This window comes from Sparus aurata, chromosome 17, assembly GCF_900880675.1.
Source record: "Sparus aurata chromosome 17, fSpaAur1.1, whole genome shotgun sequence".
Lineage (NCBI taxonomy): Eukaryota > Metazoa > Chordata > Actinopteri > Spariformes > Sparidae > Sparus > Sparus aurata.
The window spans coordinates 12,763,564-12,789,444 of NC_044203.1; the positions used below are offsets into that span (position 1 = coordinate 12,763,564).

General features: G+C 41.6%; 1 protein-coding gene across 1 annotated transcript in view; it reads right to left on the reverse strand.

Annotated features, from left to right (window-relative positions):
• znf407 (zinc finger protein 407) overlaps window positions 1–25,881 on the reverse strand; it is a 161,063-nt gene that overhangs the window by 27,229 nt on the left and 107,953 nt on the right. The window contains exon 9 of the mRNA XM_030394872.1: window positions 19,179–19,357. Within this exon, the coding sequence (XP_030250732.1) occupies window positions 19,179–19,357 (179 nt within the window). The remainder of the gene's footprint in view (window positions 1–19,178; window positions 19,358–25,881) is intronic.

Sequence of the window (25,881 nt, forward strand, 5' to 3'; positions counted from 1 at the left end):
TAGATAAAGCATTACCCCAGATGGTGGTCATTATAAAGCAAATATCCACCAATATAACAAAAGAAAAGTGGTATTTTTTTCAGTTTTATGCCTTTTGATTGTTGTTCAAATACTCTTAATTCAATGCAGTTACTCACTTGAAATGATCTTGTAAAGATTTATGGCATCCTAGCAATGGATAAACTATGCTTTCAATAAAAAAGGAGGGCAAACTGCAGCTGGAAGCTACGACCTCACCTGCATCCCTGCGTGTTATACAATAGTTCACAAATGTTCTCCTGCTGCAGTGTGTGCGTTGTTGTGATGTGTGTCTGTAATGACTGGTGTGTTGAAAGGTTCTGCAGTATATAGGCAGAGAAAGAGAGAGAGATAAAGAGAGAGAGAGCGAGATAGGGGGAGAGAGGAGAGTGAGAACTCCTTTATTGCTCAATGCTAAATTAATTGCACCAATTATTCACGGAGAGAGTTGTCTAGTGGCGGCCTTCGGGGGGCGAGGCCCTGACCGCTCTCCCTCATTTTTAATTGGCTGTCCTGTTGAATAATTGATTGGAGCAAATGTGAAATGGATGGGAAGGTCCAAGTGTCTTTCATCACAACGGGCCGGCCGCTCTGACAGCCGGCCACAAACAAACTCTGCTGCTGTACGCAATAAACAAACCGCACGCAGCTGAATCGAGCCTGGCCACTGCAGCGAGGTTAGAATAGCAGATATGACTCGTGTACAGGAAGCTGCCCTCTGAAAACCCAACAAGATGCACGACACCAGTAACAGTGATACTGGCGGGGCAGAAATCACGGAGGGAGGGTGTTACGGGGTAAGCGGAAAGACTATTTGTATCATTGCGTAAACGGGAGCAATAATAGTGTGCAGAAATAAAATGAACTAGTAAGTGAGTAGTGGACTATATATAATGTAAGTGACTCCCCCTAAAGAGCAGAGAATGGTTTCATCCATGCACTTATTCAAAGTCACAAGGTGTAGCATTTTAACTGAGATCCAAGTAGCTGAGAAACAACAGGGTTTATGGGAAGTATAGTTCTGACGCACAGGCAACCAATAAGAGCTATCATGATAGTTTGCAACCAGTCCAACCAATCAAATAGCTGCAGCTCTTCTGGAATGAGTACTCCAACAATGTGTTTCTAATGGATACTTGATACCATTGTCAGTACACTGCAACTACTGCTATGATCTGCAATAAGTACTTGATAACAAGTTCAACAATGACTACTGTAATAATACTGAGTGTAATGAGCACATGGATAACAGGCCAACATAGCATTTATAGTAGTTTTTCTTTAGTTTTGTACTGTGCCAAAAAGCTGAAATAAAAAAATAGCGTCTGAATGTGTCTAAATGTAATACTGATGGCTCTATATGACTGATATAAGTAAACGTAGAATCAGTGAGAAGATTGGCTTTTTCTATATTGTTATTTAAGTTATTCTTAATGTCTGTCATGGATCAGATTCCGACTTATCAGCATTGTTTTCAGCCATTTTTATGGTGGATAAACTGAGGACTTTCACGGTTTGAGAAAAAAAAAAGCTGCTCTGTAGTCTGGTGGAACGCTGGAACACCGCAAAAACTTATATTACCTAGTTTCATTTTTCACCTCTTGTCCAAAGGGGCTGCCAGAATCAACAAAATGAAAGTTCCTTCTCGTGGCTTTTAATACACAATTTTTCATATAGCCCTATAATGATACCACAGTCGCTAAACATTTATCAAAAACGAATAATGATCACGTGGGAAATTAATGCCATAAGTTAAAAATGTGATAATAAAGAAAAAAATAAATAAAATCCATACTATTCTGAAAAATACTCTTATGTTTGTGGCTGTTACGTCACCTTCATACAAAAATGTGCAAAAATGTAAAAAAAAATGTTTTAAGTGATTCTGTAGCAAAAATGAAATCAAACAAATTGTTAACATATAAAATAGTACATTTTTTTTACACCCCTGATTCTCTCTTATGTAAAACACATTACACACACACACATTCTCACATGTGCCTCATCTATAACCACACACACACACATACACACATACAATCCCCTCAGTAATCAAAGGCTATTAACTCCCAGTGCTTTCGCAACAAAACAGATGTAAGATTCATGAGTCCCTGTCCGTGACTGTTGTCTTTGCCACAGGCTAGTAAAGAAACAATTAGTGCAGAGCTGGCCTCACTGTCCGCCACAATCAATAGTCCCTGATGGTCTTCTAAGCCTATTGACCGAGGCCCGTTCCTCTCCCTGACCCCTCATCTGTAGCGGCCGACAGCGGCTTCACTCAGCCTATCTGTACCTTGGGAGAGGGTTAGCGGGTTAAACAAGGCCCGATCCATGCAAACAAGCATTTCTTAATACTGTCTGCCTCAGTCTGCATTTGTATTCAAGGCGAGTCGTGGAGGGTTAACATGTGTAATAGGTTAGCAGCTATTTAGCTTGACATGGAAGTTCAAATCTCTGCGCATCATACAATAGAATCGATTAATGAAAGTCATACAAAGTAGGCTTTTTTCTAAGAGAAAGGAAAACTTAACATACATTTTGTTTATAAGTGAATGTTTTCCTTGGAATTTATGGGGTTATAAAACCTTCTGTTAAAGGTTTCAAAGCCTGGAGGGTAAGGAGCTTGACTGTGACGGTGTTTTTGATGGTCTGAATCCCTGGACTGGCCTGGAAAATTACTGAGTAGTTACACTCTCAATATCGCTACTCTGAATGATTCTCAGCAGCTGTGTAGTTCGGGACAATAACTCAACTTAATCTGCTCTTCAAATAAAAACATATTCTTGAACTTTGGAATAATTTTAAAATGTTTCAGCAAACTCAAAAAAAAAAAAAAAAAAAGTATTGTGTATTGTTGTTCCTCAGCCTAGACAAACTGAAAGGTTGTATAGAAAACACATCCCAGGTCTCTGTTCACCCATGTTTTTGAAGCTGGTGTGTGTATGTGCGTGGCTTATGGCAGTCCATTTACACACACCATCTTGTACCAATCATCTCCCTTAACAGGAGCCTTGGTGGCACCAAGGCAATCTGCTGATGTTACAGTAATTGTCTGAGTTTGTGTTTGTGTCCTGACAAAACCCTCCTCCTTCCTGGCATGTACGAACATCTGGACCGGTCCTACTCGCTGCTCCCCGGCCTGCTGTGACGAGCCTCCCCTCCACGCTGCCTGCTAAGGAGGAGGAGGAGGAGGAAGCCGACGACAATGGAAGGAAGAGAAAGGTTGGGGCAGAGGGAGCGACGCAGCTGTAAGGATAAAGGGGTGGGCAGCGGTGAACAGGTGTCACTCCCACTCACTTACTGACAGGCTGCCACTGTGGCCCCCACCCTGACACCCCGCCCCACCTGCACGCCCACGCAGGGTAGCGAGGGTAGCGGTGGTTAGGAGAGCACCCATCCCTCACCTGCTCATGGCCCCCACGCCTACATTCCTCCTCTTCCTCAGATGGCACCCAAGCGTCAGCCCAATCTGGCTGCCGGGACCACAGATTGACACAGATAGACGCACACGTGCTCTCATTAGCACACACAGATACCTGTACATATTCATAAGTGTGCCGACATGAGAATGCATTGGGATAAGCTCGCGAGTGTATGCAAGCTAACACACGAACACCTTTGCTCTGCTAATGTACTCATTGTCTTTATACTGTGCTCTTGTCAGATCAAACTGTGCGGTCTTTATTTGTAAAACTGACAGAACAACACTTGAGAATTGTTAATTTGTCATTTTAGAGGCAGGCATTAATTTTGAGGCGCACTTGTACTTGTGTACTAGCCTTAAATGTCATCCCTAATTTCTTAAGTGTGCCGTTTTACATTGTGAATAAACAACTCAAATTATGGTGGAAATCAGATGGATTATTGGTCTCTGGACTGATATGGTTATATAAAATCCACCCTTTTCAATTACTGTAACACATACTGTAGATTATCCTGCGTAAACAACCAGTGGCTCCAATCTCCTCTGCCAAGGAGGTTAAGTTTTCACCTGTGTCTGTTTGGATTTGGATTTCCATGAAACCTGGATGGAGGATGGGTCTCGGACCAGAATAGACCTCATTAACTTGTGCTGCGCATCCAGATAAAGGGACGCATCAAGGAATGTTTTCTCGCTTACTTTAACATCGTGAGATTTTTTACAGTTTCATTTATTTCTTAAGGAATAATGAAGGAATCTTGATTAAAAAAGTGGTATTAATGTGGCTGGTATCTATGAATTAGTGCAATTCCATACATATCGCCCCCACAAAACATATATCTAGCAGATTAAAATCTGTTTAATTTGATATAGGACTAGGCTCAATTGAGTTAAAGGGGACTGTGGGGTCTTGGTGGAGGTATGCATCTACTGAGTGTCATTCTAGTTATTCCTCTCTGGTTGAAATTGTATGTTTTGTCCAGTCAACTGTCAAAAAGTAAAACGTTTTCACTTACAACAATGTAAAACAGAGACAAGTAGCAAACATTGTTCGTGACTGATTTTATCTCAATCACTCTGCCGTTGCTATTGATGTTGTACAGTGCACTACAGTTCAATGCTACAATTATTCACAAGTAGATGCTCATAATGTATATAAAAGCTAATTTCTTCTGAGGTTTTTTATTCATAATTTATATGAATCCTTGGGCTTTCTTTTGCTGCTGTTGAACAATAAAGTTTATCTTATCTTATAAAAACTGTTGTCAATCAATTTTCTGACAATTAAATAGTGAATAAATTGTTTAATCGGCTGATTGTGTCAGGGCTCAAACAAAGCAAAATCAGATATCGATATATCGGCATAGATAAACATTTTCTGCAGTGATCCATCAATTGTGGAAATTTCTTTGCCAAAATGACATCAGTAAACTGAAACAGTTAACCTGAAATGTTAACGTTAGGCATAAATAACCAAAGCATTGTTTTGGGTTATTTCAAACCAAAGGGTTTTCAAAGTGGCCGACACTGAAACCATGTGTAGATACCAGTGTATCTGTGATAATATTGGCCAATCGAAGGGTTCTGTTTGTAAGTAGATAAAGTTGAGTAATCATAGCCACTCTCAGCAGATTGCCTCCGTGCCACCAAGGTTCCTGTTAAGGGAGATGATTGGTACAAGATGGTTGTGTCTAAGTTAACTGGCATAACTGCACATACACACAGTATCGAAAGCATGGGTGAACAGAGACCCAGGATGTGTTTTCTATACAACCCTTCGGTTTGTCCAGGTTGAGGAAGAACAATACACAATACTTTATTTGAGGATGCTGAAACGTTCTGTGTCATAAAAAAAAGTCATTAAACATCTTCGTAAGGAATGACATTTGCATTTGTGACATTTGTTTCTCAGGCAATTTACAAATGAATGTATCCATTTGCCACCAAGCCATGTGTCCATTCATCCATCTGTGTCCAATCATCAATGCCCTTACAGCCTTCATCGCCCTCGTCACTTTATGCCGGTGGCGTAACAGGACAGTGAGGAGGGAGGGATGGAAGGAGGTGCAGGTGTGTGTATGAGGCACCCCCCCAACACCCCCACCTCTCTGGCCTCATCTCTCCTCCACTTCCCTCCCTCCGTTGCCGTGGTGAGGAGGGCAGTAATTACTCTGGTGTCAGCGTTGCTGGGTGCGACTCCTCCCCCGGCAAGGGGCGGCGGGCATCCATAACCCATCGTCCTGCCACGGGGTAAACGCCGGGCCATCCATCACGCACCCACTTGACAAATACCTTCCATAATAGAAGTTTATTTTTATGGGAGGCTGAATCAAGGACTTTCCCATGCATACAAAAACGTGTCAGAATTATTTATGGCTTGTGCTGAGACGCACAATATGTCATATCAAAGTCCCATCCCGCTTGCCGGTGCTGCTGCAAGCTGCCGGCGCTTGGCCTGTCGATATCTCCGCTCGCTATCAATAATGTGGAACACCGCCACGATAAGCCTCGGGATTCGGAGGTCATACTCGACACACAAAAGCGCACGCATGGAGCTGACACACACACACACAAACAGGCATTACATGCATACATAGACAGGCAGTCACACATGATGACATACATAGATGTGCTCTCAAACTGAGGCAAACATTTCCGTGTGCTCACATAAACACACAGTTGAGAACATAAATGAATAGCTGAGCGCACATTCCCACATGTAATGTTCTTATTGTGGCAATGAAAACAAACATGTCGTCACGCGCACATAAAAAAAAAAAAACATACCAATCTATGCATGAATCAAGTGAATCGTCTAACATTTTATTTTCTTTACCCTCACTTCCTCCCCGAAGAATAAAACAATTACCCAAACAAAGATGTTCGCAAAGCTGAACTTGACCTGCTGCGTGGAGAGCAGGACCGCCGATTGCCGTCCGTCACTCAAAATGACCGCCAAGGTCGGATGAAAACAAAATGGTTTGGAGACGAGGGAGCGCCACGTCTTTGTGTATGTGTGTAAAGTGTGTACGTACGTCCACTGCAGTATAATCTCCGCCAGTATGAAAAACATAACAACTTAAAGGAAATCCCTACACTGCGGCTGGCAAATCTGAGAGCTGTCAGTCAGAGTGAGTGGCAACCCCTTTCGCCCAGAGAAACCGCAATAAATTGGGTTTCCTGATAAGGCCCACAACGTCTGACCAAAAAAAAAAAAAAGAAAAGGGGAAAAAAATGAGCTGCTTTTCCGTAGGCCACTTGAGTGCTGTCAATCAACGTGACTGGCAGGCTCACATGTTGCCAGTGGAGAGAGCAATGGAGGGAAAAAATAGATTAATGTACAGAAGAGGGAGCGGGAGAGGGAGGAGAAGAGAGAGAGAGAGAGAGAGAGCATTAAGCCCAACTGGGAGAAAATGAATAAATATGATAAATATGATAATTGAAATGATGAGATTTTGGTACTTGGTATTGGATTCCGCTATGTGCCCAAAGGGATTAGTCCTTCATTCACTGTCATTTTCAGCCTTTCTGTCCCTTCCACACACAGTCACACATAATAAACAGTGTGCATCCGCGCATGCATTAAAAAACTACCACAACACCGCATAAATAACAAAGATCTAATTCCACAAGGTGGGTTGTCGTATGTGTAAAACTCTGAGGCAGCAGGAGGTGATAAACCTTAAAGTATTCGTCTACATACCCACCAAAGTAAAAAAAAAACAAAAAGAAAGAAAGAAAAAAAAAGAAACGAAAAAACAGCTTCGGTAACAGCGGGAGAACTTTGTCCTGTGAAGACAGAAGATGTATGGCTCAGGGGAGATAGTAGCAACAGTAAATGATTACCTTTTTACAAACTGGGCCTTTGTAATAAAATGCGTAGGGGGGAGTATTATCAATTCAGCCGCCCGGTGAAGATAGCATTTCTGAAGCCACGGCGAGGCTGATCACTATCTAGAGAGGAGCCTGAATCTGTATTCCTCACCGCTAGTCCAGGAGGGAGAGGGGTCTGAGACCTGTTCGTGTGTGTGTGTGTTTGTGCATGTGAGAGGAAGTGTGTGTGTGTGTGTGTGTGTGTGTGTGTGTGTGTGTGTGTGTTGCACTGCGAGAGACATCCGTTAAGGCCTCTTACGCCTGCAGGCCGAGCCGTGACAGAACCGAGATCTATTTTCTTACACTCACAAACAGAAAGACAGGCAAGTGTGTGTGTGTGTGCGTGTTTTCGTGTGTGTGTGTTTGTCTGCATTCGTAGAAACACATCAATACACATGAATTCTTTTATACGCGCAAACATACACACTTAGTCCTTGGGGCAAAAACTATAAGATTGGAGATGAAGTTCTGTGTGAAACTGCGAGCGTGTGTGTGTGTGTGTGTGGATCTGTATACAGTGTGTGTGTGTGTGGATCTGTATTCAGTATGTGTGTGTGTGTATGTACCGAGCAGAGATTCTCTGTTAGATGTCTGATTCTGGGGAAAGACACTGACAGATGACATGTACACACACACTTGCTCTCAAACAACACACTTGTCTGATAGCAGTCAAACAGGAGTAGAAGACAACGAAGAGAGAGACAACAGACAGACCGGCGAACAGATAGAGAGACAGATAGCGTGGCAGATTCAGCTGCTGGCCCAGAGTCACATCACTCACTCTCAACACGCACACACAAACAAACACATGCAGCCAAATGCTAAGACATCATCACACACACACACAAACACACCAGAAGAAAGAGGCAGAAAGCACCCTGATGCACTGGGAGTAGTGTGGGCCGACAGTTGGAGAAAGCTATCAGTGTGGCCAAGAGCGTTGAATTGTGGGATATTAATATGAGGCGGGGAGGCCGATGATGTGGCACACAACATCTGTCCCCCACATGTGTGTGTGCATGTCTGTTTTACACTCACTCTTCAGTTTCAGAGGTCACTGAATTTAGAAAATGGAAATCAGCCTGCTCAATGCTTATTGAATGAATTAATGCACGACAGTGCGCGATTTGAGAAGGTTTTAATATTAGATAAGAATAATTATTAATTGAAGTCGTGAAACAACCCTGATGACACTCTGATTACATCATCAGGGTTATCTCAACCAGGGCTAAACTTAAGGTTAGCAGATATTTGCCTGCTGTTTTAATTTTGAACATACTTTAATAATGTGTCCCTCTCAGGTGGGGCTGCAACTGAAGCTTATTGTCACCACAGTGTTATCAGAAATATTGAAATATCGATTAATATCAACACTGATTATTTGAAACTGTTTCATTGCTCATTTTCACAGTATTGTTACTCATAAAAGCTATGCTTTCTCTTCTCTTTGACAATACGTCATCACAAACACACACACACACACACACACACACACACACACACACACAGCTGCAGTGTCCACATATTTATGCCTCCTCCCACCTTTCTGATTATGGTCAGAAGTAAATTACCTTAATTGCTATTTTTTCAGAACACACAGTATACAAGCCTCGATACAGTTATCTTTTAATAAAAATCTAATATAGTTTGCCCTCAGTGTTGTGTAAATTCCTCCCTGTGGTATTGAACACGGTATTGTTTATCAAAATGTTTTACGGTATTGAATTTAAATTCCAGTGTTGTCACACAACTATTAAACTACTGATTAATCTGCTTATAATGTTCATGATACATTTTATTTTTTAAATATTGTGAAAAACGCTCGTCACAATTTCGAAGAACACAAGGTGATGCGTTCAAATTGCTTCTTCTACTCAGACAACACCCCGAAATCCAAAGGCTCTTCATTTGTTTTCATAAATGACAAATAAAAGCAGCACATCCTCACATTTCAGAAGTTGGAACAAGCAAATGTTTAATATTTTTGCTTGAAAAGTGACTAAAACGATTAATTGATTATCATAACAGTTGACAATTCATTTTTCTTTTCATGGATTATTCCTTTAATTGACATGACCATTGTAGCTCTATTCCCAGGTCCCTGAGTGTTGTGGAAGTGCAATATTGAATTTCTTAAATACCCCTTTTAAACCACAGCCAATGAAGCCAAAACTAACAACATGGTGATATTTCACTCTGGGTAAGTAGGGAAATAATGGCCCTTTAATTGACCCTTAAAAAGTATTAAAAAATAACAAGTTAAATTTAATATTTTTACTGTTAAATCTAAATTAATGTTACATTTAGGATGCATTTGACCACTAAAATTTAAATTTTGTAAAAGTTTACGGCTCCTTGACTTGACCAGTTAAAACCAGAGTCCAATTATTTTTTGTTGAACATTTAACAAAGTCTTTTTTGCTAATCTTAAGTTTTATATTTCGATAATTGCAAGCTATTTGATATTTCAAGATATTTCTTTATGTTTGTCAGGCAGACACACGGACACTATCCAGAGTGACAATCAACAACCGAGTCAGTAAATCACTAAGGTAAAACTGACAGGCCCTCCAGATAATCAGCCCCAGCAGCTTCCCAAACTCTGAGGACTAATTTTAAATAAAGTGCCCCGTCCAGATCTTCATCTCAACAAACACACAGCAAAGAGCTCTGCTGCAGAAATACAAAAAGTTTCTCCCCTCTCTCCATCCTCCTTATTCTCCTTTTTTCCCATTTTTTTTCACAGGTGTCAGAAGAGATTTCATGGCCTGTGCGTATGTGTGAATTTGCCACACCCCTTTTGAGTGCTAATTTACCCTTTTAGGTTTAATCTCCCCGTGAGTGGCTTTCCTCACCCTTTAATTAGGCTATGGGGAGTTGACACCAACACTAAACACACACAGACTTCCAGACACGCACACAAGGCTTTTTTTTTTTCCCGCTTCCATACACGCACACACATGCATATGTACACGCAGCCAACTAAAGTGCTGCAGAATCACAGTCCCAGACTCGAGACACGCTTTGCTAAGACAGTCCTCATCAGCCCTCGGTGGGCCTCTTTCACACTCTGGCTCCCCTCAGCTGCACCAGTCACCAAGACAGGACACAGAGAAAAGGGAAGGAGAATAAGAAAAGGAAAAAAAAAAAAAGTGAGATATTCCGTAGTTGTGAGAGGACAGAGAGAGGTGCCGGTGGTGAAGGCATTCATCTCTGAACTTTTTTTTTTCCCCGTTTCAAATCTATTTGTCAAGTTAAAGCTGCATTAAGCCACATCAGATTCTGGCAGACCCAAGTGGCAGCGGGAGATAGATGTTTGAATTTTTTTTTTTCCAAGTTTAAAAACTTCACTGCCCATAATTTTTCAGGAACAAGATTTTTGGTGATGTGTGCACTCATTGAACCTGAAATAAGGTGGCAAAGAAAAGTCTCAGGCCAGGAATTCTCTTATGTTAATGAGACGCTCGACTCTCACTCGTTAGTTTCATCACTAAGTTTGTGATTTAAGCGGAAGGCAGGGATATTTTTACATAAAACTCTGGCTCTATGGTCTCAAAGTGTTCTATAAAGTCATTTAAAAAAAAAAAAAATATCATGTCAGAAGATTTTATACAGTGAAGGACTGTTGGGTGTTTTAGATGGACACATTGTAATCACTGAGCTATATCACTCAGTCTGTCTCTTGTCGCTCTCTCGAATGTCACCCTAATTAGTGTTCGTCTTCAGGGCTGTTATGTTCTCCTGTTGATTATTCTGTTAGTTGTTTGGTCTTTAAATTGTCGGATAATGGTCCATCAGTGTCATCAAAGCCTGCGATGACATCTGCACGTGTCTTGTTTCGTCCACAATCTAAAGATGTTCAGTTTACTGTCATAGAGGAGTCAAGGAATCAAATAATTTCCATATCTAAGACACTGGAATCAGAGAATTTTGACCTTTTTTCACAAAAAGAATTACCCAAATCAATTCATCATATATATATATATATATATATCACAATTATTTGACAACTAACCGATTAATCATCGCAGCTCTATTGGTCTTCTTCATCTACAAATGTATTTCTCAAAACGCCACCCAGGGCTAACTAAACACTTAACTCCTCTCTTGCACTTTGTTCCTCTTCCTCTTCTTGTTCTCCAAACAGACCGCAGATTTACCCAAACAAAACTGGGCACTAAAGAGGGAAATACAATAACAGCCGTAGTGATAGTGGCTTGTTATGTTGGAAATAAGAGGGCACTTAATTGGGGTCTGATAGTCTAATAGGCAGCCCCTCTGATTACCAACTCTGCACATTGGCTTAAATTAGCCCACTGATGAGCAGCCAGGGGATTCAATTATGCTGGGGGAGAAATAAGGGGCCCTAATAGGCCACTGTATCAGGAAACATGGGACTGGGCTGGGCTAAAGCGCTGGTAATTGGTTGTTTAGTTGGGAAAGTTGAGCCTGATGGTAATTAGAGATGCCGAGACGTTTGTAGAGCCACCAAACGGACGACACACGGAGGCTGGCGAGGCGAAGGAGGAAGACAGGGGTCCTTGGCACAGTAAAAGGGGCAAAGGCCATGGTGGAGATCTCAGAAGAGCACTTCAGCCAATAAGGGGGTAGATCAGGGGGAACGTGGTGGTACTATAGGAGCTGTGTAGACTCTGTAAAGGTCAAGACGGAGCAAACCAGGATGAAAGTGATCAGCAGTCTGGCCTCGTCTCACAACCTGCTCTCCTTAACAATTCCTGCTTTTCTGTCTCATCTTTTCACTTTTCCCTTTGAGTCAACTTTCTCATCAATAACTACTTTTTTTTCTTTCTGTCTTTCTTCCTTGTCTGAGACAGCTCAGCTGTTAGCTTTAGCTGGATACGTACAGTGTGCCTGAACTGAGAGGAGAGAGAGGATTGAATTATGGATGAGGCTTTATAGGAGCCGGCGGCCTGTCTGGTCCCATATTCACTGTCCCATACAGGAGGAGCAGCCCTGCCCGCGAGCATCCCCATCACACGCCACTCACAGGAGGTGTTTGTGTGTGTGTGTGTGTGTGTGTGTGTGTGTGTGTCTATGTGTGCACCTCTGTCTAAGCAATCCATGTTCATATGAAAGAACACACCAGTGGTCCGACAAGTGTTATTGCAAACATACAGCACTTAGTTTACTTTTATCTTTTTGGGAAAGAAGTTTAGCATTTTTATGTGCGCTAACATCCATCCTTGGTCAAGGGCACTGACAGAACTGGCCTAACATGCAAGTTCTTTTTTTTTTAATGGTGAGTGAAACTGGAACTCCTGGGGAATACCCATGCTTGGGATAGCTTATAGTTATTACATTTTCAGTAAGTTTTGGTGCACAGGTGTCATTTCAGACATTAAAGTTCATCGCTAAAGTGTGAAACATCCAGTCCCCAGCACATATTTGTGTTTGACAACCAGATTCAAGGGATCATTGCAAAAAATCGCATATATCGACTCATCTATCGATATCAGACGTTTTTATGTCCTGATTGCGTTTTTCAGCATCGGCCCCAAAAATCAAGTATCGCGCGTGCCCTTATACAAACTCCACACAGACAGGCCCTGCCTCAGCTGGCAATCCAACTGTTATTACGTCCACAATAAAGGATTTAATAACCTTAACAAGGCGTTGTTTAAGTGCACAGTTAATTGCTAATAAATGCATAAGTAGGGTTAGGGTTAGTACTAAGTACAGGACATATTCATTTAAAAAAACAACATAAAGAGCTTAGTAAATGCTATTATGAACAATCACTAGATCATAAGGTTTTACCAATGCTCTTTAGTGTTCTTAAACGGTTACCAACTTTCTTGAGTACTTATGTATTGTCCTATAATCTAACAATAAAGACGTTTATGATGCTATTATATACTCATTACTGCTTATTAATGTTAACAAGCATTTTTTAAGGACTTTTAAGGACACCATCATTCTATTACAAATCCCAGATCTATAACAATAAGCCAGACATAATGTAGGTACTAACTACAGACAAAGCTCATTACGTCATAATAATATTACGTGTTGAAGTAAACATGTATTAATGCTGTGATCCTACCCCCTCAGTGAAATTAAATAGTGCAGAAACAAGTGATATGGGGGCGGAGTGGCGGAAACAGCGACACCATTTATCCTGTTACAAGACACTGTGCCATCTAAATTATGTTGAAGCCGTTATTTTAAGATTCAGAAGTTACATAATGTTGCTGTACTGTAAAGCGTTACTGATTGATGCGTTAAGATTAAAAACCTTTGCCGTCTGAACAATTTTATCCCTTTGTCCCGCCATCACTCTGAGCAACTGTTACAGCCTGTGCCCTACATAAGACATCTGCAACTTTTTTATAATAGTGCAACATAAGCAAGCACCTAACAGAACTGTGCCATTGCAACACCAGGGAGCCTATATCAAGTGTCATCAATCTGCCTCACATTTTCTGACAGCGACACAACTTGTCCAGAGGCTCACACGGAGGCAGAGGTTGACCCAGTCTGTCAATGACACCACACTTCCTGTCATCATTTACTGGGTGAAAAGAAATCTGTCTGTGATGGCCTAAAGGTGGCAAAAAAACACAAAGTAGACATTACTTCCCATTCAGAGCAGACAGAAACCTACCGCCCCAACATCTTACCTTGATTATATATCGGACTTGTCAATCAAGCCTCTGGACGGCCACTAAATGGTTGAGAGGAGGCGCTCGGGTCGGCGCCAGGAGGAAGGAAAGGGAAAGAAAGAGGAGGATGAAACAAAAGGCCGTTTGTTGTGGCTGATGTGTGATAAACGTAGCCAGTTGGGGGAGTTTTCACGCTCATTGGAGCAGGTCATTATTCAGGAATTGCTGCTCGCTCGGCCCAGACCAACCCTGTATTGGTTTACTGAGACGCACGCAAGAGACGGTGTGCGTTTTCCCCTAAACCGCTCAGCCAACCCCCCACACGCTCCCCCCCCCCCCCCGTTACATGTCTCCTGGCACTGACACGCTGGCATTGAACAGCTGCTGCTCAACTGTAATATCTCGACGAAGACTGCATAGGGAGTGACTGTGCAGATGGAGAGAGGTAGACATTAAACTCAGAGAGGGTCCACAAAAGGGACATTTAATGGCGGAGTGAAAAGAAATACGGAGTTCAAAACAGTTGACATTAGTCCTCAAGTTCAGAACCTGATAAAGCTGAAAGGCGTTCCCCCATTAGGGAATTCACCAATTAACACCCAACACTGGCTTGAGCTTATCTTCAAGTTCATACATGCAGGCGTGTTGAGGTTGCTTTGTGCGGTTGAGAAAATTAGATATGATGACAGAATAACAAACACTGGAGCTCAAAAACAGTAAGTGTTATAAGACGTACGATCAGTACAACGGGCCATATTTACTCATGTTTTAAGCCATATTCATTGTTCTCTATGTGGGATTACTTTTATCATTAAAATTAAACTACAACAGATGAGCAAGTTTTTTTTTTTTTTGTATTTAACATTTGTTTGCTCCCACGAAGCCAGCAAAACGCTCATTTTTGACTTTGTAGCATACAACTCTGAATAACTAAATCCACGCCGTGACAGCATCAGCACAATGAGGCTGTGTTAATCAGATTTTACATCGTACTGAACAGAATGACTTTTTTCATTAATGCCACTCATGTGAATGCAACATAAGGAAGGTGACACAAAGACGCAGGTTCATCACTTGCGCTGACGACTTGATGTCCTATAGGTGTTTTTGTTTCAAAGAAACTGTGAAGCATTGTTTTTTTTTTTCACATATTTTCCTCACATAGAAACGTGTCACATATAACACATTGTTATTAGAAACAGATGTTGATTTTATCACCGGTGTCTGTGGCTTCTCTCACAACGTCGACACAGTGTCATATGCGCTGGGATACCAGTACACGTTTGCACGACATACACACCTGTCCTCCACAATCCAACACACCGGCGTAACACAATATCCAAGTAAAACTCAGGAGAGTAATGTTTCATCGCATGATGAACAGAAGGTGAAGGCGAGGGGAGGGGGAGTCGGCGAGGTGCGCAGATGCATAACTTAAGTAAAAGCCATCCAAACCCATATTTGTTTACAGATTTGTTTAATAAGGAAAACTATATGCAAACAAATGAATTTGCCTGTGGTTGTAACTGTGTATTAAGATCATCACTTACAAGGCCAGGTCTCCTCGAGCCCTCTCCAGTAGCCATCCATCATGCATTATTAAGGAAAATAGAATCTGCATAAAGCGGCAACAATGCCTTGAAGAAGTTTATTTATTTATTTGTTTTATCTTTTTAGGCACTAAGCAGCACATCCAAGTACTCCGTCGCTGTTAGCTAATTACAAAGCATTTGATCTCTATGCCCCCAAGATATGCAGTTATAACCTTGCTTGAAAATTAGGGAAATATTTCACAATTAAAAATAGTGGGATGAAGACGCTCTGACAAAGCTAATGGCGACACCTCACCTGTGTGCGTGTGTGAGTGTAACACGGTGTTCGGTACTGAACAGGACAGGAAGCTAATTTAACAAAGCCATTGCCCTGCAACCAAGGATGACCTCGCTGGGGGGAGATAGCAAAGAAAGAAGGAAATTCAACATTTCCCAAAGCTTCTCCACTCATAGCGTACTTGCAGCATTTTAACTAGAAAGAAAAGTTCTAGTTGAGGGGTAATTTAGCAAAGTCGTGGTGCGCCGAGGTACCTGTAGCTCTGGTTCTGCTGCAGTGCTATCTATGCTGGGATCACACGGGCACCGCCACTTCTTTCTGGCATATCTCTCAGCAGATCGCACAAAGAAGACAATTGTCATTACCATTTTATTAAAATGTGTCCTATCAGCAACATTTTCCCCTCACATATCTAACCTCCCTTTTTCCTTCTTTCCCCCCCTCTAATTCTAATCATCATTCCCCTCCATCACTTGCTGGGTCTAATTCCCTCTCTTCCATCGTTTGCAAAGGACCTCTGCTTTCATCCTTGAGAAGGGCTTTAATTCGAAGTGCGACGCTGAATAAAGAAGGGAAGACAGAGAGAGAGAGGGGGGGGGGGAGACAGAGAAAGTGATATGGAAAGACGGAGCAGCGGTGGAGACGTTCGGGTGTCAATCAATCCGGCGCGAGGGGCTGCAAGGGCCCATGACTAGGGTGCGTTTGATCTGTGTCTTTCAAAGGGGGAACAGCGGGAAGGGCCATCACAGACGATTTGCCTCTTGCTGCTGGCCCTGGTGCCACTCTGACAGAGAGCAATCACAAGCAGGTTAATTCAACATCTACCTTCTTAATCTTTTTTTCCCCTGTCTCTTTCTTTTGGTCTCGTTCTGTCTACTTAGATGAAACACTGCTCTTTCCGCTGCCACCCCCACCTCCCTTTCCCCTCTTTTGAAAGACGGAGAGATCACAAGTGCACTTTCAATGCCTTTTCAACCCACCTATAGTTTGATTGCTTTGGTCTTAATCAAGTAAAGAGGCTTGTTGATTTTCCGCATTCCTGTAGTGGTTGATTTACGCGTTGCTACCATAGAGGAACATTTTGAGCAAAAATAAGGCATCAATGAAAGCTAAGTGGGATCAGACTATTTCTCTCTGGAAATTGGTGCTTTAAGGAATTTTCTTCAAGGGGAAGAAATACCATCAGCTGCATTTTTGGATCATTTCTTTCGCTGTCATTCCTCCGGTTCATATCTGTGGTGTGGCGTGAGCAGAATATGAATTGCAGCGTCAAGATGACATCTTGAAAACACGCTGCTTAAGTTGACTGAAAGAGGAGGAAATATCTCCTCCAGATGACTGAAAGACGACCAGGTTCCAGATGAGATCTGACCTCCGCTCATACGACTGGAAACTAAAACCTGCAACTCAGTTGCTCGCTCTAGCTGGTTGGACTTGTGGTTGGATCATAACCACTTTTAAGTTGATGCCACAACATTGGCATGGACACATTCTGAGGAATCTCCTTCTCTACTTGGTGTTACTCTTCTCATGTGGCTTAACAGATCACAGTAAGAGGGACACAAAGCAGCAACATGAATCTGTGAGACTGTGTTCTTCACCAAAGGTAAGTCATGCATAAGGACGAACAGAGGTGAGGAAATTCCAGGGGTGAAAGGGTAAGAAGAGGCGTAAAGGTGTGTTTTGGCTCGAGGTGAAAGGGTAAGGAGAATACGAAGCAGGGATGCATTCGTGTAAGTAGCTGAAGGTAAACAGGTTCTACAAAGAGGTTAGAACAAGGAAGTCAAGGAGATCGGAGACACAAGTTGGTCCTTGAATCTGAGGAATAGAAATTATAGCAAGAAGAAGCCTGTTCGAGAAATTCAAAGAAACAAAGTTTCCAGAGTCAGCACAAAGACGCACCTCAGATCCATTCAGTTTCAATAGGAACTAAACAACAGTGCCACCAAAATGCAGCCATTTTCCAATGATGTCCCTGCCTGGCCTTTCTCCCATGGAGCTCCCCTCCAACTCTACTGCTTTTATTTAAGGTCAAAGGCATAACAGGATAAAGCCTGTCCTCTCTGCTCCTCTCAAGGACAAGCACTCTGCCGATTGGATTTGGTGGCCTTCAAGGACAAAGGGAGAACACCGGGATACAAAGAAACCAATGGAGGGAGAACAAGATTTCATCTGTCTCTATGGCCTGAGTGATTGGCAGGGATGGATAGGGCAGCAATCTGAGTGCTGCCTCTTTGTGGCTGGGTGCCCTCCATCAGCATTGAAAAGCATGACTCGATCCAGCGACAGAAACACACTCAAGGATTCTGGACAATCTGACCTCTGTGGAATAAAAGGAGCCTGGGCAGGGTTGAAAGGGCAGCCAGGTGATTTAATTCAACAGAATGATTTCAAATGTTGATTTGTCTGTGGGTATACACTGAATGTGTGTAGAAGCCTGTGTGCACATTACATCTTAGAATGTAGGAAATTAGAGGGACGAGTTAGTCAATTGAAGGTGGTAGGGTTCAAATACTCGCAATAGATGAAAAATAATGGACATAAAATGGAAACATTTATGTCCATTATTTTTCATCTGTTGCAAGTATTTGAACCCTACCACCTTCAATTGACTAACTCGTCCCTCTAACTTCATCTATTGAGAGAGATTTAACATGGCAGCTCCATAAAGTTGGGGGATTCAAAGAAACATATTAAAAAAAAGAATGTCAGAATGGTTTAGCAAGAGATGCACAATTGGACATCCTTACTTTTAGTCTCTAGTACCGGTAAAGCTCCAGAAACTCTGGATCCAACAAGTCACATGATACAACTCACTTTCTTTTTTTTCATCGTCGGTCTCTCTTGATGCAGAGATCCAGAGGACCTTACGCAGCTGTTTTTACAACCTGAGGAGTGCCAAAACTAGTAAACTCATCTTCCTGAGTTAAGTTTTGAGAGTCCCTTTAACTTCTAGCCAATTCTCAGTAGCCAACCTTAAAAAAAGCATGGTTGACATGGGCAACTGTGAAAGCTCCGAAGCTCTTTTAACATAGAAATGCTCAGGACAGCTTCAGGACACTGTTATGAAGTGAATAGACACGATAATACATGTTTAAGTCTTACCCCTGACAGCCTTTTTTCATTCAGATCTCATTCACTCATTTGCAGATTCAGATTATTCAGTGTTCATTTGCTATTACTTACGGCATGTAACCAATGACATTGTTATGTACTGACGGAGACTATCGGTGGTGACTACAGACAGAGAGAGGCTGCCGTATCAGAGCCATGGTTAAATTACTTTATTTTATCCGATTCTGGACACAAAAACACAGATTATGACAACTGGAAAAATGCCATAAATTGTCTCTGATATTGGTCTATCAGAAAAAAACAGAGCCTCCCCAGGCATAAATGGAAGAACGGTTTACCTGCATGTAGGTAGGCGAGGTCTGGATTCTCAATATCAGGGTGGTGTTCCTTCAGGTGGTTGCGGAACTCCATGGGAGAATTGGTGGCGTAGCTACATTTGGGACAGTTGTACATCTTCACACCCTCATGTTTGCCCGTATGGAGTATGTGCTTCCGGATGTTCTCAGCACAGTTGGATCTGAGGGGGACAAACAAAGATAAAAAGGCCTGATTCCTTTTTGAAATAAATAAATAAATATATATATCAAAAAAAAAGAAAAAACATTAAAGATGGGAGTCATGAGGGAGAAAACACAAGATAAACGCTTGGCAACATAACCAAGAAAGGTTTGCTGTACTAACATTTCATTTTGTTGCAATGCTGACGCGCACTCACACACTCACACAAACACGCACATAAGCACTAAAAAAAAGTCATGCTGGGCTTTGGAGCTGAGGGAGCAGCCGTGTTTGGACAGACTCTCAAAGCATTCACTGCTTAAATACGCCTCAGTAAAACAGGCCCACAACCGGCATCGACTAAAGACCGCTTTCACAAACAGCGAAACACAACTTGTTACACAAACATTATTTACATCCTGCAAATTCTTTGATATTCTGTCATGCTCTTACACATCTCTCAGATATTCTCTATCCCTATAGCTGTTCAGCATTAGTGTGTAATGGTGCTGGGAGCAGTGGGTGACGCTTGCTGTGGGACTGCAGGTGGAGGCCTACTGAGTACATTAGAGATATGTTTGAACACACCTGTTATGCATTATGTATCTTTTGCAGTTAGATGAAATGTATAGGAATAGAAGTGCACGTCGTGTGCATGTGTGTGTGTGTGAGAGTTTGTGGGTCTTGTAGGCTGGTCAGATAGGGCAGGCCCAGCAGTGAGCTACTGCAGGGTGTAGGATGTAATGATGTCAGCTCAGAGTCACACACAACCCTCTGCTGATTAATGATGCTGCCTGACCTGCTCCCAGGCTCTATCTAAACCTGCCTGTGGACACACACAAACACAATGGGCAAGACAAACATGCACATACATACATATTGTACATACATATAGACGTGAACAAACCTTGGTTTGCACCAAAATACAAATTTTAATCTCTGATCTGACGACACAGGTGAAAATATACAGGCCTGAATCCTTAAACATCCCCTGTGTACGCACACATGTGCACAAGAGAGCACACATAATGCATCATGCAAGCAAGCATGTGCAGTGTAGAACACAGCTCATACACACACATAAACACACACCATCATGTGTTGATGGATGGGGCACTCGTGCTCAGTTTGGACCTGACATTCTCGGACAGTATAATACGCAATTACTCTCCCTTATCACCTTGGCCGGGACAATAAAGCCTCACAGTGCCATAGCTCACACCAGCCAAGGAGAGAATTTGTTTTCACTTTTGCAGAGACACCTCTCTCCATCATGGGGCCACAGTCCAACCCGGCTCTACTGGGGCCTAAAAAAAAAAAACAACAAAAAAAAAAAAAAAACAGAGCGGGCCCTCTCTAGGTTCTGTTCATGCTGTATGAAATACATAAGCACCAGCCTCTGGTGAGCAATGAGGGCTCTTCACAAGACCAAACACTACAGTAGGTTGGGATGCCACACTCAACAAAGCGCTCTTTGAATGCAGTAAAGCACAGCAATGAACAAATGTCTGTTTTACCAGATCACTTCACAAAAGCTTCACATTTGTGTCTTTGTCTGTGCTTTTTGGTTTGTTTAAAGTTGAGCAAAGAAGAAGAACCTGGTAGTTAGCCTGAGCACTGATTGCCAGAGGTGATGAACAGACAAGTAAAAGAGGGCCAGCTTTAAACCTCCACAAAAATAAGGACAAAGATGCCACAAAACCACTCCTGTGGCTCAGGGGGTGGAGCGGTTGATCACTAATCGGAAGGCCTTTGGTTTCCTCCCTGGCCTGCCTACGAATGGTCATTGCTCCTGATGATGTGGCGCCTTGCTTAAAAGCCTCTGCGCTATATGAATGCAGTCCATTTACCATTTACTTTGATTCACAACTGGCAAGCAATACAAAACCCACAACATTTTTAAAAGGTGTTGCTGCTGATTAACCTTAATGGTCCTCTCACTACGACTGTGATTTTTGAGTCTCATTCCCAACACATCAAATACTGATGCGTTGGGTTGGCCCCCAATTTGGCTCATCTTACAAAGGCCTGATATGACAGTCTTGTAGGCTTATATCATTGTCAAGTGTTCAGAATGTGTCAAGAATGTACCGTATCAGTAAGACTTTCTATGAAGGTCATGTCTGTAACGCATTATAACGCATTATGAACATCCCTATAATATATTTTACTGTACCTATAGTGCCGTATTACCGTAGTTATAAGCTGAACTGAATATTCTTTATAATAATAATAATATTTAATAATAACAATTCTTTATAACAGTAGTCATAACACATTGTCACACCAATGTCAATCAAGCAAAATGAACGTGAGTATAATGTGAGTATTAGTGCCTGTAAGACGGTAACATTGCTTTACTTTAGGCAGCCAATGGTCACTTACGTTGACTTATAATCACCTTTTAATGCATTATTATAGTGATTCTCATGTGTTATAAATTGATTAAAATTGCATTTCAATTATGATCATTTTAATACACTATGATCCATGCAGAAACAATGACTGACCAGCAATTATGAAGTACTGACATTTAAACCTTACAATATATTTTAGAGAGAATTTTGAATATTTATGATTGTTTACTAGTATAGGCACACTATCATGCATTATGGGTATAATTTTAATGTAACATGAGTTATGATTACTGCTATAAAACATTATGAATATCGTGAGTTCTTATAACTAAGACTACACAGCGCTATAGGTGCATTACAGCGCTTTATAACTATGTTCATAATGTGTTTCAATGCATAATAGACATTGGCTTTATCAAAACTATTACCTAAGTATCTAAATGAGTCTGATTTACATTGACTGACGGCCCACAGATATGTACGCAACCCTTGACATTTACACATATCCTCAATCATTTATCCAGCAAATTGGCAAACACACTGTTGTGATTAGTTTATCAGCCATCACTAGCGATAAAACAGCAGGTTCACAGAGAAATCACGGTCACATCTGTTGACTGCTCTTTTGCATAATGAAAAAAAGACATGCCGAAGAATTTAAACTGTCACATGCTCATGAATTACCGTAAGTCCGGCTGCTAAAAAATGCATTTAATGCTAAAATTGAGCTGATTTCTTATTCGAAAGAGGGAGCATAAATATATAAAATTTGAAGCAGAGCTAAAAGGTTCTAAAGAGAGCGCGGGTGGATTCCTAGGGGGGCCATGCTATCTCTCAGATATGGTAATGGCATAATTGTCATATTAAAACAACACAACGTGCGTTTAGGAGTCAGCAGGTGTCACAGTTAGTGAAAGCCCACACCAGCCCTCCTACTATACACTGTATTAATTAGTCCAACACTGTTTCAACTTCCTCCCCCATCCGTGCACTCACCATGGGAATCAGCCATACTGATGCTCAACGGCTGCATCACCCCTACTCTTCCTCTTTCCGTCTCCCTCTCCCTCCCTCTTCCCTTTATTTTTGCCATTTCCATATTCCTCCTCCCAAACGAGTGTATGGTAATGGGAGAGGTGTAATTGAGAGGCGCTTCGTTAGAGGAGATTTAAATGTGTTTCTTTGTGTGTGTTAAGGGTTGGGGAGGGGGATCATTGGTGCTATTTGGATCTTATTCTGCCAAGTGGGCCCGGGTATCATCATTAATGTCTCCCCCCTCCTCCCCCATCTCTCCCTTCACTTTACAAGGTCGCAAACCTTCCTGGCACTGACAGTAAGCATGTCATCCTCAAAGACACCGTCGCCTCGAACTGAGACGGTATTCTAACAGGTAGATTGAAACATGAATGCCGCAGCATTCAATAAACAATAATAGCCCCGGAAGGATGGTAACGTGGCAGGAGTCAGAGGCTACATATCAATTAGACCATTTAAGATGCCACTGTGACTTTAATGAGAAAAGAGAAGAGGAAAAATTCCTCATTGTGAACAATAGAAGTGATTCCTTAAACACTGAAATAAAGAAGTTTTTGCGGCCTGCATAAATAGCTGCAGAATAGTCAAGTAGACATCATTAATTGACAGCCAAGGACTCCCAGTGCAATATCATTAGAATATTTTTACCACTATTCCCTAACTATAATTATCCCCCTCTATTATCTATCTCTGTCTGAATAGGAGATGAGTGGCATTTGATAGATCATTCACTCCCAGCTCATTTACATGCATTTGAGGAGCAGTCTTGATGGAGATCTCATCGTATCAAGAGGAAACCATAGATGCCTTCCATAACATTTAATATGGATATGTTAATAGTGAAAATCAGATGTATACCGGCGAACAGATATAACTATTTTTTATGAGCAAGAGCTGTCAATCACACACAAAGTGCTCCATTTGCCTCAGACCTAAATATGTCTCTACAACCGCATCATATATATTTCATGAGCGCGCCTTACATTGAAAGGTCAAACGTGCTAACTCATCTGGTAGCTCCTTATCGTGGTCAGGCCACCAGAGACATCGGGGTTTTAAACATGTATTCAGAGTGTAAAAGCAGTGCGGAGGCGAGGGCCCCTCGCGGCTGTCTGAGGCCCCCACATTCAATTCCTCGTCCTCATATTAGTAAGCCAGCGGGGCGTTTCCCTAACCTCCCTCCTCCTCCCAGCTTGCCCACACACGCCCTCTGGACCTCTCAGAACCCCTGGGGCGACCAAAATGTTAATTGGGCTTCTAATTTACCGTTTCATTTGCTGCTATCTGTTATGATCATTAAGTACCAGTGCAGGAACAATGGGATCGAGAACATTTGGATCGTTCCACATACAGTATCTTTCAGATATTAGGGTTATTCTAGTGTAGTGGTTTGATATGGGACCAAAATTTGCCCTCAAGTTAAAAAAACAAAAAAAACAAAGAGCCAACTTATATGATTATCTTATTCTTTATATACAGTACCAGTGCTTAATAGGGACGGGACTGTATATTAATGCAGCAATATATCGTAAATGAAAGCAAGATATCATTTCGCCACTTCTGCCAAATACTGATGTTTTTATTTAAACAAGCAGACGCTCAAAAAAGATGTCCTCATCATTTTTTTTTTTTACCAATTTAAACTCAATTTACACAGACTAAATTTGCACAGATTTAATGAGCATCAATAGTTGCATCTCTCCTTTAAATATTTTAACAGAATGTTTTAACTGAACTGTTCAGTCTTTTGCCAGTTAATGGGTATTTCACATAAGAACGATGACAGTTACAAGTTGCAGTCACTGTGTGTGTGTTAAATTGGATCTAAGCTAAGATTCTAGGCAATTTCACTCGTCAAAAATATTTAATACATAATTCTTCTACTTTCCAATTCTACTTTGTTTTCTTCAGTAACAGACATTTCGATGCATCATGGCTGATTGTCTTGCAATGTGTCAAGCGTCACAGAATTGCTGTATCATGATACCATTGTTATTGTAGGTAATGTATCATGATAATGATACATATCGCAACAAGACTTCAGCTTAACAAGTACAAGCATGCAAGATGGTGTCCTCTTCATGCATCAGTGTTCGAGTTTCTTTCTTTGCTCTTGAGCTCAAGTGTCTGCCAGAATGGCATTCTGGCCACAAAAACAAATTCTTGAGGTTTGCAAATTTTACATATAAATATCAGCAGTTCCAATCTAACAAGAGTAAGAGTCTACAGACAAGCTAGCGGCTCTGTGATGATGTATTTATAACGTCAGCATACTCAAATAAATCACAATAACAATGCTAATATGACAATATTAGGCAGGTAGAGTGTTCACCATCTTAGTACTGTGTGTTTATGGTCAAAAACCAAAGAACCCCGGGAAAAAAATGACCTGATTATGACGCTTGCTGACCAAAGTCCATAACATTTCAGTCAGCCGGATTTATCCACTGTAAACCATGAATATCTAGTTAAGATATTTTGGTGGATTAGTGAAAACTCGGATGTGCTGGTGGTGCTAGATGAAAAGCGAGAGGACTGCCCAAGCCATTCGAATTCATCCTCTAGGCACCATGAATGTCTACACAGAATTTCATGGCCATGACCACCACCAACAGTTACTGAGTCACATTACTAACTAACAACACAACTGTTAATTCTTGTTGCCACTAAAAGAAAAGCAAGTGGACCACCATCGTCAGTGGTACTCATCCTCTAGGAACCAAAAAAATATCTGTATAAAATCTTAGCCTAATCTAATAGTTAGTGGGCTAATTCAGGCTGAACCAAAGTGGTGGGCCGACTGTCACTGTCCCCCCTGAAGCCATGCTTTTGTGTTAATGAAAGTATCAATCATATATTCGCACACAAACACTGTTGTTCAACTAAGACTAGCATATAACGGACGGGATGCAGCCCTCTCTTGCAGTGAAATGTCACATGAAATCATTTAGACATAAAAAATCATCTTAAATCAAACAGTGTCAGTTTAAAAAACTCCTACACTTACCCAGCCTTAATTGCTACAGTCAAGAGATACTTTGTGATAACTTTCGGTCCAAGGTGAGATAATCAACTGATAATTGCTAAATAATAGCCTGACGACAATCATTACACCTCCGCTTTTCATTTTTTTCGAAGTTGGACTGCTTAC